Source organism: Neophocaena asiaeorientalis, unplaced genomic scaffold (genome assembly GCF_003031525.2).
Source record: "Neophocaena asiaeorientalis asiaeorientalis breed wild unplaced genomic scaffold, Neophocaena_asiaeorientalis_V1.1 scaffold376, whole genome shotgun sequence".
Classification (NCBI taxonomy): Eukaryota; Metazoa; Chordata; class Mammalia; order Artiodactyla; family Phocoenidae; genus Neophocaena; species Neophocaena asiaeorientalis.
This window is the reverse complement of record NW_020174368.1, coordinates 1,033,496-1,046,444: the sequence shown is the minus strand read 5'-3', so window position 1 is coordinate 1,046,444 and position 12,949 is coordinate 1,033,496. Positions and strand designations below refer to the sequence as shown.

General features: G+C 36.8%; 1 protein-coding gene across 4 annotated transcripts in view; it reads left to right on the top strand.

Moving 5' to 3' along the window:
- BDP1 (BDP1 general transcription factor IIIB subunit) overlaps window positions 1-12,949 on the top strand; it is an 85,295-nt gene that overhangs the window by 66,161 nt on the left and 6,185 nt on the right. For all 4 annotated transcript variants that reach the window (XM_024756175.1, XM_024756176.1, XM_024756174.1 and 1 more), the window contains exons 31-37: window positions 1,144-1,294; window positions 1,503-1,683; window positions 3,818-3,872; window positions 4,261-4,438; window positions 5,187-5,391; window positions 10,125-10,164; window positions 11,628-11,892. In XM_024756175.1, coding sequence (XP_024611943.1) covers window positions 1,144-1,294; window positions 1,503-1,683; window positions 3,818-3,872; window positions 4,261-4,438; window positions 5,187-5,391; window positions 10,125-10,164; window positions 11,628-11,892 — 1,075 coding nt within the window. The remainder of the gene's footprint in view (window positions 1-1,143; window positions 1,295-1,502; window positions 1,684-3,817; window positions 3,873-4,260; window positions 4,439-5,186; window positions 5,392-10,124; window positions 10,165-11,627; window positions 11,893-12,949) is intronic.

The window sequence follows — 12,949 nt, the reverse complement described above, 5'->3', positions numbered from 1 at the left end:
AGTCTTTATTGAATTTGTTACAGTATTGCTTCTTTTTTTGTTTTTTTTTTTTTTTTTTTTTTTTTTTGGCTGTGAGGCATGTGGGATCTTAGCTCCCCGACCAGGGATCAAACCCGCACTCCCTATGTTAGAAGGCAGAGTCTTAACCACTGAACCGCAAGGGAAGTCCCTATGCTCATTTTAGAATTGAGTTATTTGTCTTTTTATTATTGAGTTTTTGCAGAGCACAGGCTCCGGACGCACAGGCTCAGCGGCCATGGCTCACGGGCCCAGCCGCTCCGCGGCATGTGGGATCTTCCCAGACCGGGGCACGAACCCACGTCCCCTGCATCGGCAGGCGGACTCTCAACCACTGCGCCACCAGGGAAGCCCCGTTAGTGCTGTTTTTAAACATTAATATATTGAAAAAAAATCTTTCCGTATGATTGCATAGTGCTCTTACTTCATTTTCTCAATAGCCTCACTATATTTTCCATGTCCCCTCCCTGCCAAGGTCCCAAGGGTACTAGTGGGAGCAGGAAAAGCAGTGTAAGTGGTAGGCTGCCTAGATTATATTCAACCCCATATGTAGAAGATCTGGATGGTTAGCATCATCTTTTCCCTGTTTTGGGGTTCTTGATCCCTGGGATTTTCTTTTAGCCAACAATTCCTGTGGTTCAATTAGTTAATTCATTACTTTGGCTTGATCGGTACCCGGAAGGTCTCTCAGTGTGCAGACCCCAGTTACTTCTTTTATACAGACGTCATTTTCTTCCGCTTTTTGACATTATTCATTACAGAACAGCTCCCTCCCCAACACTTACCCCAAGGTGGAACCAGCCAGGCCTCATGTGTACCCACCTCTAAACCTCTTCTGTATATGGGTTTCTGATTATACTGCTATTACAGTGAAGTAGAGATACAATAGCTGTGGCTGCCAGGAGTGAAATATGTGCAGTGCAAACTCGTTAATTATCTCATTTATGTTAAAAAGTGTAATTGACCCAGACCACCTTTTTGCCATGTGAATAAGCTTGCTTTTTGGATTAAGGGAAGTTTGGAAGAGCCACTATGTAGTGATCTTTGAAAACAGAATATGTTTCTAATATGGAGATTTTGACTTTACTATTTTGGGCTATATTTTAAATGTATTTTTTATTTAAGAAACTGAGAAAAATGCTTCTAAAGGGAGAGAATTAGAAGATAAAAACCTTGAATCAGTTACAACAGCAGAGAGTAAGGAGCAGAGCAAATTGGCATCTGTACACGGTATTGAAGAAACCAGTATTTCACAAGAAACACGCCTAACTGGAAGGTAAAAGAGGAAAGATATTCTGGGATTTGATTTATATTCTTTGTCAACTATAGGCATAAGCAGTAGCTGTAAGAATTTGTTCGGTTGCATTAAATCTATCTTAAAAGTTTGAAAACCATTAAATTAGATGAACTTTGACATACCTAGCTTTAAACATAGTTCTGTGGTTGTCTCCTTGATTTCAGATACATACTAATCTGTCTTTCAGAGATGAAGATGAAGAAGGGAGGTCTGCAGAGGTTCAGCTGTCTTCAGTTGCTCCTGTTGTTTCGTCTGAGTCAATGCCCCACACACTTGGTTTGGGTATGGGTCTTGGTGAGAGTTCTGTTGAAGAGCCCCTGGAAAAGGACTCTAACGGAGACAGTGTGCTTATACTTCATGTGCCAGAGGTAAAAGAATGTAAAATATAACGGGGTGGCCAGCTGTTTATTCCTTATTTAAAACGTTAAGTTCTAATTTACACACAATAAACTTTATCCTTCTTAGTGTTCAGTTCTACAGATTTTCATAAACATTTATAATCATATAACCAATACATGAACAATTCCATCACTCCCCAACTTTTCCAGGGTCCTTTTTAGTTACTCCTTCTCTCCACCCCCCACCCCTGACAACCATTTTTCTTTCCCTATAATTTTGCCTTTGCAAGAATGTATTGAATATGTTTTTATTCTCTGGAACATAGAGATAAAATAACCAATACCTAGCTTTGTTGTAAAGGCTTTGAAAAAGGAAGTGTTTTGTACAGAGAGAACTCTTGCTTCTTAGCCCCTGGATCTGAGAAGTTCATTCTCAGAGCAAGTGTTTATTGAGATGTTGCATGTGCAATACTATGTGAGATACTTGGAACACAACCTTGTGAGGAACAGGTGAGTAAATGAATGGTTAAACTCAGTCTGATAGGTGTTATGAAAGAGAGTTGTGTGAGACTCAGTTGGAGTGGCCCTCAACCCAAACCAGCGAAACTAATCTGGTGGGGGCAGTGGGCAGAGCCCAGGCATTAGCTTTTTTTTTTAAAGTTCCCCAGCTTATTCTAATGTGCACCCAGCACTGAGCAAATCCTTGATCTGGAAGAACAAGTATGAATTAGCCAGTTACAGAGAGAGGAACATGTACAAAGAACAAGTGTGAAACAGTATGACATGCTCAGGGACTGTATAAGTAGCTATGAGTGGAATATAAATGAAGAAAGTGCTTAGAGATGAAGTTAGGTAGCCTGGGGACAGATCATAAAATGAATTTTTATGGCTTGCTAAGGAGTTTGGGTTACATCCAAAGTTATGGGATTTTCCCCTACCACCCAACTTTTTAATTTTTACTTTTTATTTTGAAATAATTTCAAATTTAGAGAAAAGTTGCAAGAATCTTACATAGAAATCTGTTAACATTTTGCCTCATTTGCGTGCATACCTAGCTCTAAATGTTATTTTCTCTCTGTGTTGCTCTCCATCTTGGTAGGTACTTTAAAACAACTAAACCATCAGAAAGTAAGTTGTAGACATGAGTCTTCACCCACAAATACTCCAGCTTGTATCTAAGACCAAGGATATTCTCTTACAGAAAAATGACAATACCATTACCACACTCAGTATTACCATACTACCTAGCATTGATTTAATAATAATGTGTAATATACAGTTGCAACCAAACCTCTTACAGTGCATTTAGCTGTCATTTCTTCTTACTTTTTTAATCTAGAGTAGTCCTCTTGCCCTTTTTCCTCTTTTCTGTACTTGACATTTTAGAAGAGTCCAAGTTAGTCTATAATCTGGATTTCTTTTACTGCTTTCTCCTTATTAGATTCAGGTTAAACTTTTTTTTTGCAAGAGTACTACATAGGTGATGTTTTGCTCTTCTTTTGCATCATATCAGGGGACACATAATGTTGGTTTGTCCCATTATTGGTGTTGCTGAATGATCACTTGGGTAAAATGGTACCTACCAGTTTTCTCCATTATAATTGCATCTTTTCCACTTAGTAAGTAATTTAGTATGCATTGATGATTCTTGCCTGAGTCAATTTCTGACATTGTTTGTTGCAAAGTGAAAGTTTTAAGATCTTAAGTAGTAGAGAATTACAATTGGAATTGCATTTTAGAGAAAACAATGTTTACAGTTTTGTGGAAAACAGATTGGAGGGAGCCATGCTGGGGGCAAGGAGACCAGTTTGCTTCCATATACATGTCACCTACTAATGGTACAGTGGCTGCTGTGATGGGGATAGAGAGAAAGTTGAAGTGTTTGGATCTCCCTTTTCTGTTACTTCAAAAATCATTTCATAGCCTACACGTATTTAACAATTTAGTCATAATTCCCTTGTGTATATATATGTGTTTATTTAAAGGAATCAAAATTTTATTGGTACAACTAAAAGTTTCAAAACACTTGAAAAATTCTGTATATAGGTTAGATAAGTTGTTGACTTTTGAAACAATAACTGTTCACAGTATCACATTGTCAGGAAAACTTTTTAAAACTGAGATTTGGTCAACCTCACTCTTTCATTTTAATTTTTTATGGCAGTGTAGTATTCCAGAAGTCCAACAAGAGAATATAAACAATCCTCAAGACCTAACAGGTATGATAATCTGCTTCAGTAGAGTCTTAGAACCTAATAGTATGTTTTTTATTGCCCATTTGACTATGGAAAAACAAAGCAGTTTTTGTTGGTCTATGTTGGCCTTAAATTAAAAAAACAAAAAAACTTGAAGTATTTTGTATATGTTTTGTTATTCAGAATTATAAATCTTAAAAAAAAAAGGAATTATAAATCTTCTCCATAGTGAATCATCTTTATCCTTTACGAAATTTTTATTTATTTGTTTCTTGAGGGGTATAATTTAGTTTTTTATTCTTCGGGATAAGTTGTCATGAGACGTTTTAGAAGTGAAATAAATTAATGATTTTCTGTCATTTCATGGTTCAGCTTTTCATTACTAACTTTTAAACTTTGATAATGAATCTAGTTGCTAATGTACATCAAGAAGGTGAGGATGAACAAGCATTCATTTTAACTCTGGTGGAAATCCCAACCAATGCAGTAGAAGAATTTGCTGATACCACTATGCAGTTAATGCCAAACCCTTTACTGCCAGCCCCCATATTGGTCAAATCAGTGAATACAGAAGAAAGGGGGGACATGAGGTAATGAATCAACTAAACTGTTTTTGCTACGGGGTAGGGGTGCTTTATGAATTGAATAGTATTGATTGAACAAGCTATTCACCAACATTATTTGTAATTGTCATGGAGATCTTATTTAGTAATTATGTGGTAAATTAGAGAAGAAATTACTGATTTTATATCTGATAAAGATGCCATTTAAATGTATAATATAATACTTTTGTATGAAACTTTGTTGGCATTTTAAGTATTTTGAAAGCTAAAAAAATTTAGCAATCTGAATCATAAAATAGCATCTGTTAAAGGTTACTTTGTATACATTTATATATTTTTAAAATTTTGAAATAAATATACATTCACAGAAAGTTGCAAAAATAGTACAAAGGATACATTTTAAAATATTTTTGATATTTATTTTAATTCTTTGCTGTAGAATTCTTAAGCTGTATTTTAATAGTCATTGGTTAAGATGCTTTATTGTCTATCAAGTAACATTAGAAATTGAAGCCTTTTATATTAGGAAGAGACATTTTAGACTAAAATTTAACTTTACTGACAAAACATTATTTTTATGCCTCAGATTTAATTCAATATTATGGAACTTAAGTTGTGAGTTTTTAAGTATGAATGGAGCTCAAAACTAACATTTTTGTGGCCATGGCCATGTATATATTAGTTACTTTGAAGTGTTTTGGCAGTTTTCATTGGAATAGCTCAGGCTTTAACCTCATAAAATAACTAATTTAATGTGTGTGTATTTTCTATGCAGTATCAGTTTTCCAGTAACTTCAGCTGGTCAGGATGACATGTGTTTATCTAATTCTGGAAGAGATGATTCCAAAAAGCCTCCTGCTAATTTGGATCTTGTATCTAGGAAGAGATTTCACTGTAGACTTGACGAAAGTGACCATGTTCCTCCTGCCAAAAAAAGTTCACTCACTTTAAGAGATGCTTGTCAAAAATATACCTCTGAGGTAAGATGGAATCATTAAGCAAGTAAGACGGCCATATTTTAACAGATCTATTTTTCTTTTTCCTTTAGACCCTTTATATAAAGATAGCTCTTAGGGGCTTCCCTGGTGGCGTAGTGGTTGAGAGTCCGTCTGCCGATGCAGGGTACACGGGTTTGTGCCCTGGTCCGGGAAGATCCCACATGCCGCGGAGCGGCTGGGCCTGTGAGCCATGGCCGCTGAGCCTGCGCATCTGGAGCCTGTGCTCCGCAACGGGAGAGGCCACAACAGTGAGAGGCCCACGTACCGCAAAAAAAAAAAGATAACTCTAATACTTTTTACCATAAATAATCCAGATAAAACCAGTTTTGGATTTTTACTTTCAACCAGTTCTAGGTGAAAATTGATGGATATTAATCAGAAAACCCATTCCCAGCTCAGTGTCATTGGCTAAAAATTAAGCTGAAAGCATCATACAGATGTGGATTTTGGCTGTACCACTTAACAGCTGTGGGATCTTAGGCAAGATTCTTCACTTCTCTGAATGAGTTCCCTGCTGTGTAAAATGGTAATAGTGATATCATCACTACCATTATCATAATGCTTAAAGTTTCCCGTTGCTCTTAGGAATAAAACCAGAACCTCTAAGCCACTGTTTTTGTTTGGCTGTTTTCTGTGTCTAATCTCATCTTGTGCTGGTCTCTGCCTCGCTAGCCATATTGACCATCTTTCAGTTTCTCAAATGCACCGTACTCCTCATGTCCCAGGCTTTTCTTTTGCTGTTTCTTCATTTATGAAACATTCCCTTGCAAAACGCAGACTTCTTTAGCTCAGTCGTCACTACCTCAGGGACGCCTGACTGCAGATTCAGTTACCAGCCACTGTGTTGTAAGTTTCTTAAGCACCCTCTTGTTTTTGTTTCTGGTAATCATCATAAGTTACTACACTATAGAACAACACTATGGAAAAATTAGAATCTATATTCTCTAAGGGACAGTTGAAGACCAATAGTCCTTAGATGATAGTAGACAACAGAGGCGGTGTATTCTGCCATATCTGATCGGTTAAAAAGTGGTATCCTGGAATAGTTTTTAATTTCTTTTATGAGTAAGGTTGAACATCTTTTCATATGCTTAAGAACCAGTTGTATTTCCTTTCCTTTGACGTGACTCTATACTCTTTACCCATTTTTCAATTGGGTTTGTTGATCTTTGTCTTGTAGATTTGGAGGAACTCTCTGTTTTGTATGTCTGTGATATGAGTTGCAAATTTTTTTTTCTCAAATTGTTGTCTTTTAATTCTACTTTTTGTGATTTTCTCATACAGACTTCTTTTGCTAAACTTTTTAATGTGAAAGTTTTCAAACATTTAAAAAGGTAGACTGGCAAGTATAATGTATCCCTATGTATCAGTCATCCTGTTTCAACATTTTGTCAGCATTCCATGCAGACACTGTTTCATTTTATTTTAAAAGTATATTTAATGACATGGAAAAAAGATCAGAGTACATCACTATATGCAAAACTAGGTCACCAGTTTAAAATAGGCCATTTAAAAAATGATAGATATACATTGGTGTGACTGAATATATAAGAAAAGTATGTATAGTGCCTCTTGGGCCTGTTTGTGGCTTTTATTTTCTAAACTGTTTTCGGCATTTTAACGATAAAAAATTGCTTATAAATAGCCAGAGTTATAATTTTAAATGCTAGAATGTATATACACTGTACTTAGATAGACATGCAAATACTTTTTATTTTTCTGTAATCAGATATATCAGTCTTTTGGGGAATTCCCTGGCATTCCAGTGGTTAGGACTCGGGTGCTCTCACTGCTGGGACCTGGGTTCGATCCCTGGTGGGGAACTAAGATCTCGCAAGCCGTGCAGCATGGCCAAAAAAAAAATTTTTTTTTTATTAGCCTTTTTTTTAAAAATTAATTTATTTTTGGCTGCGTTGGGTCTTCATTGCTGCGCACGGGCTTTTTCTAGTTGCAGTGAGCGGGGGCTACTCCTCCTTGTGGTGCACGGGCCTCTCATTGCGGTGGCCTCTCCTGTTGCGGAGCACGGGCTCTAGGCACACGGGCTTCAGCAGTTGTGGCACGTGGGCTCAGTAATTGTGGCGCACGGGCTTAGTTGCTCCACGGCATGTGGGATCTTCCTGGACCAGGGCTCGAACCCGTGTCCCCTGCATTGGCAGGCGGATTATTAACCACTGCGCCACCAGGGAAGTCCCTATTATTCTTTTTATGTATAGCTTATGGAGTGTGTTATACATTGAAGGTCTACCTTGAATTTAATATAAATTCTTTTAATTAATATTATTGATTTGTATAGAATTTATTTTGGTTTTAAGAACAGTGGAACCAACTTAATTTTCACCAGATGCCTATTCGTTTGTCCCAGCACCATTTATTGAATAATTCATCTTTTGTCCGCTGATTTAAAATTCTACTTTTGGGGACTTCCCTGGCGGTCCAGTGGTTAAGGCTCAGCGCTTCCACCACAGGGGGCAAGGGTTCAATCCCTGGTCAGGAAACTAAGATCCTGCATGCTGCACGGTGTGGCCAAAAAATAAAATAAAGGTGTATTTTTTAAAAAATAAAATGAAATTCCACTTTTGTCAGATATTAAATTTCCATACATATTTGGGCATATTCCTGAACTTTCCTTTCTTCTTCATTGATTTACCTATTTGTTCTGGGGCCAGTATCACACTGTTTTAATTATTGTAGCTTTTAAGTGCTTTACTATCTTAAAAAGGGATAGTCTGGGGGCTTCCCTGGTGGCGCAGTGGTTAAGAATCCACCTGCCAATGCAGGGGACACGGGTTCGAGCCCTGGTCCAGGAAGATCCCACATGCCGCGGAGCAAGTGAGCTTGTGCACCACAACTACTGAGCCTGTGTTCTAGAGCCGGTGAGCCACAGCTACTGAAGCCCTCATGCCTAGAGCCCGTGCTCCGCAAGAAGAGTAGCCCCCACTCTCCACAAATAGAGAAAGCCTGCGTGCAGCAACGAAGACCCAACACATCCAGAAGTAAATTAATTTAAAAAAAAAAAAGGGATAGTCTGTCCCTCTCCCCAACCCCCAATACAATTTTCTTCTTTTTCCAAGTTTTTCCTAGTCGCTTACGTTTTTCCTTTTTTCTTGGCTGTGTTGGGTCTTCGTTGTTGTGTGCGGACTTTCTCTAGTTGCGTCGAGCGGGGGCTACTCTTCATTGTGGTGCGCGGGCTTCTCATTGCAGTGGCTTCTCTTGTTGCGGAGCACGGGCTCTAGGCGCGCAGGCTTCAGTAACTGTGGCTTGCAGGCTCTAGAGCGCAGGCTCAGTAGTTGTGGCACATGGGCTTAGTTACTAAGCAGCATGTGGGATCTTCCTGGACCAGGGCTAGAACCTGTGTCCCCTGCATTGGCAGGCGGATTCTTAACCACTGTGCCACCAGGGAAGTCTGCTTATATGTTTTAAAGTTTATATTAATTTCAGAATTAGCTTATTCAGAGCTTAAGAAAAAAACCCTATTGGTACTTGTGTTAGGATCATACTAAGTTGACAGATGAACATAGAGAAAATTGACATCATAAATGTGATGTTGAATCTTCCTGTCTAGAAACACAGTGTGTCTTTCCAATTGTTTAAGACTTCTTTTGTGTCTGTCTCTCACGGGTATTTTAAGTTTTTCTTCATATAAATCTGGTACATTTCTTATTGGATTATATCTAAGAATTTTATCTTTTTTGTTGCTATTATCATTGAGTTCTTTTTAATCTAGAGAGCTTTACTGAATTACCCTCATTGTGTGTAGTAATTTTTCAGTTGGTTCTCTTGAGTTTTCTTAGTAAACAGTCATATCATCTGCAAATATAATTTTAATTATTCTCTTCTACTTTTTACACCTTTAATTTCTTTCTTTTCTAATTATATTGGGTAATATAACTTTAAAAAATCAGAAAATAGTCCTGATAGTGGACAACATTTTCTTATTCCTGACTTTAATGGGAATACTTCCAGTGTTTATGAAGTGGGATGCTGCCTTTCGGATTGCAATAGTTGTATTTTACGGTGTTAAGAAAATGCCTGTCCAATTTTACAGGTTTTTTTTAAGAATGATATTATTGGACACTTTTCCTGCAAATAGAGAGATGATATTATTTTTCTCCTCAGATCTGCTGATTTTTTTTTTTTTTTTTTTTTAGATCTGTTGATTTTTATTAATATGTTTTATAATATTAAATCATCTTTGTATTCCTGAAACAAACTTTTTTTTTTTTTGGCTGTGCCTCCAAGCTTGTGGGATCTTAGTTCCCTGACCAGGGATTGAACCCGCGCCCTCAACAGTGAAAGCGTGGAGTCCTAACCACTGGACCGCCAGGGAATTCTCAAACAAACTCTATTTGATCGTGATGTTTTAGTCTTTCGATGTGCTGCTAAATTATGCTTGTCATATTTCATTTGATATTTTTGCACTGATTTGAGACTGGTTAGTTGGTATCAATATGATGCTTGATTTATAAAAGGCATTTGGAAGCTTTCCCTCTTCTGCTATGCTGTGAAATAATTTAAATAATAGTTGCAGTGTCTTTTTCATAAATGTTTTGTAGAATTCCCATAAAACATGTCTGACCCTAGCTTTCTGGGAAATACAGGTTTTCTTTACTTAAAAAAGAAAGAAGGAAATAAGATTAAGAAAGAAAGAAGGAAATAAAATTAATTTTATTTGACAAATAGATTTCTAATTTTTTTTGTAAATTTTCTTAAAACAGGTGTGTTCAAAGGAAGTAATCAATGTTTTGGAGAAAACAGGTGAGTAAAATAAATTTTAATGTGGTTGCATTTTGCTAAGTACCCCTGATTATTTTTGATATATCTTGTTTAAATTTGGGATTGAAGCAGAGTCTTGCTCATTTTTCTCTAAGAATCACGCCTTTATTATTAGAGGTTTTTCTTCCCTTCTGAGATCTTAGATTTGGCACTTTGGTGGCCATGAAAAGCTACTTTCATCCTGTATTTAATAGAAAATCATATAGTTCCAAGATTTCCTGTAAAAGCTCAACAACTACATTTAAGGAATTAGAAAGCTGGGTATTAAGGAGTTTTTATAGGTCCTTAGCTTTATCCTTTTTTGTTTTTAATTAATTTTTATTGGCGTATAGTTGATTTACAATGTTGTGTTAGTTTCTGCTGTACGGTAGAGTGAATCAGTTATATATATGTATAACTGATACATATGTATATGTATAACTCCACTCTTTAAGATTTTATTCCCATATAGGTCATTACAGAGTATTGAGTAGAGCTCCCTGTGCTATGCAGTAGGTTCTTATTAGTTTTCTATTTTATATATAGTAGTGTGTATATGTCAATCCCAATCTACCAATTTATCCCTCTCCCTAGCCCCCGCCCTTTCCCCCTTGGTAACCATAAGTTTGTTTTCTATATCTGTGACTCTATTTCTGTTTTGTAAATAGGTTCATTTGTACCATTTTTTTAGATTCTACATATAAACAATATCATGTGATATTTGTCTTTCTCTGTCTGACTTAATTTCACTCAGTATGACAATCTCTAGGTCCATCCATGTTGCTGCAAATGGCGTTTTTCGTTCTTTCTTATGGCTGAGTAATATTTCATTGTATATGTGTACCACATCTTCTTTATCCATTCCTCCGTTGATGGATATTGAGGTTGCTTCCGTGTCATGGCTACTGTAAATAGTGCTGCAATGAACATTGGGGTACATGTGTCTTTTCGAATTATTGTTTTCTCCAGTTATGTGCCCAGGAGTGGTATTGCTGGATCATATGGTAGCTCTGTTTTTAGTTTTTTTAAGGAACCTCCATACTGTTCTCCATAGTGGCTGTGCCAATTTATATTCCCACCAACAGTGCAGGAGGGTTCCCTTTTCTCCACACCCTCTCCAGCATTTATTGACTGTAGATTTTGTGATGATAGCCATTCTGACCTTAGCTTTACCCTTAATTAGAAAGTGATCACTTTTTCATTTTGCTAGTTCAAGAAATATTTATGGAGAAAGCTTTTCTAAGTCAAAATATATTGATATGACTATTTTATATCTGAAGGTAGAAGCTGTTACCATAGCTTTTACCCATTAATATTCCTAATAGTCCACTAATTTTTAATTTAGCTTACTCTTATTAGGGTAGGTTCATGATAGAATATCATGGGTTTTCTTCTTCAAATATTGCAATTTAATTGGATGTATTAATTTCCATATGTGTGCTTACCATTTATTTTCTTTTTTGAAGGAGAGTCTTACAAGGGACAAGGTATCTTCCCTACCTCAGGAAACACACATACAATTCCAGAACCTCAGAAAGAGCAACTTGAACCAACTTTTCAGAGTATCAGATCTAAACCTCTTGATAAAATAACAGATACACAAGAAAAGAATACATCTCAGTTACCTCAGGATGAGATAGGGGTGTCTGATAAGGAAAAAAGAACTTGTGCTGCTTCTAAGTCTGAACAAATGGATAGCATCACATCGTCTTCAAAAACCCCACTATCCAGGTATCATGAGAAAGTCTTTAATAAATGTTTCTCTCTCTCCATTTTTCTCTCTCAGTATATAAATATAACCTATATGGAATAGGTGTAACATGTATAACGACTAAGTCCAGTACTAAGGATGGTGTTTTGTAATCATACCCCTCTGTCAGAAATGTAAAGGGAAGGGGTGTCACCAAAGGAAATACAGTAAGGTCAGACACTTTTGGAGGACATCGCATATGACTAGAGCTTCACTTTAAGCGCTGAAACTTTGATTTTAGATAGAAAATCTTTAGAATTTAGTTTTGCACACTTTCTTTTCCAGATTGTTCATGGTTATTATTTTAATAATTATTTATTCTACCATACAGTAGCTGCCAGTGCAGATGTAGATGGTCTGAGACATAGGGCTAACATCAGAAGTAGCTCTGGAGGTTGTTTTATTGAAGTCCCAAATACTGTGTGCGTTTTTCTCTCTTGTGGCATACCAGAGAGGTAAACCCTGGCTTTCTCCCTATAACACTAAATGTGGAATTTAAGCCCAAAGCCAGCCTCTCCCACATTATTTCCTCATACTCTAGAAGTGAGTCTTCTGGGTTATGGATAACTATTGGCTTGTTGGCAGCATTCAAATCATTAACGTGGAGTTGGTGAGTTGGAGAGGGAGGACATGTACTAGTCTCCACTAAAGGAAAGTGGGGGAAATGACGTGTATAATTTGAAAAGGCATATTTAACGAACCTGTGTTTTTGTTATATAAACTACATATTTTCTGGCGTAGAGATGTGCTGAAAATAGAATGAGGGTAGCATCGTGGGGGTTTGGGTTAAAACAGTTGAGAAGCAGTATTCTAGAACAAGGGTCAGCAAATTTGGGGGGCAAAAGAGCATGTAGTATATATTTTAGTCTTTGTGGGCCATATATCTCTGTTGCAACTACTCAGCTACTCAACAGATATGTAATCACATCTTTTTACATATATGGTTACATATTACATATGTGGTGTGTATATATATATAATATACCACATATGTAATATGTAACCATATATGTAAACAGATGAGCATGCTGTGTTCCA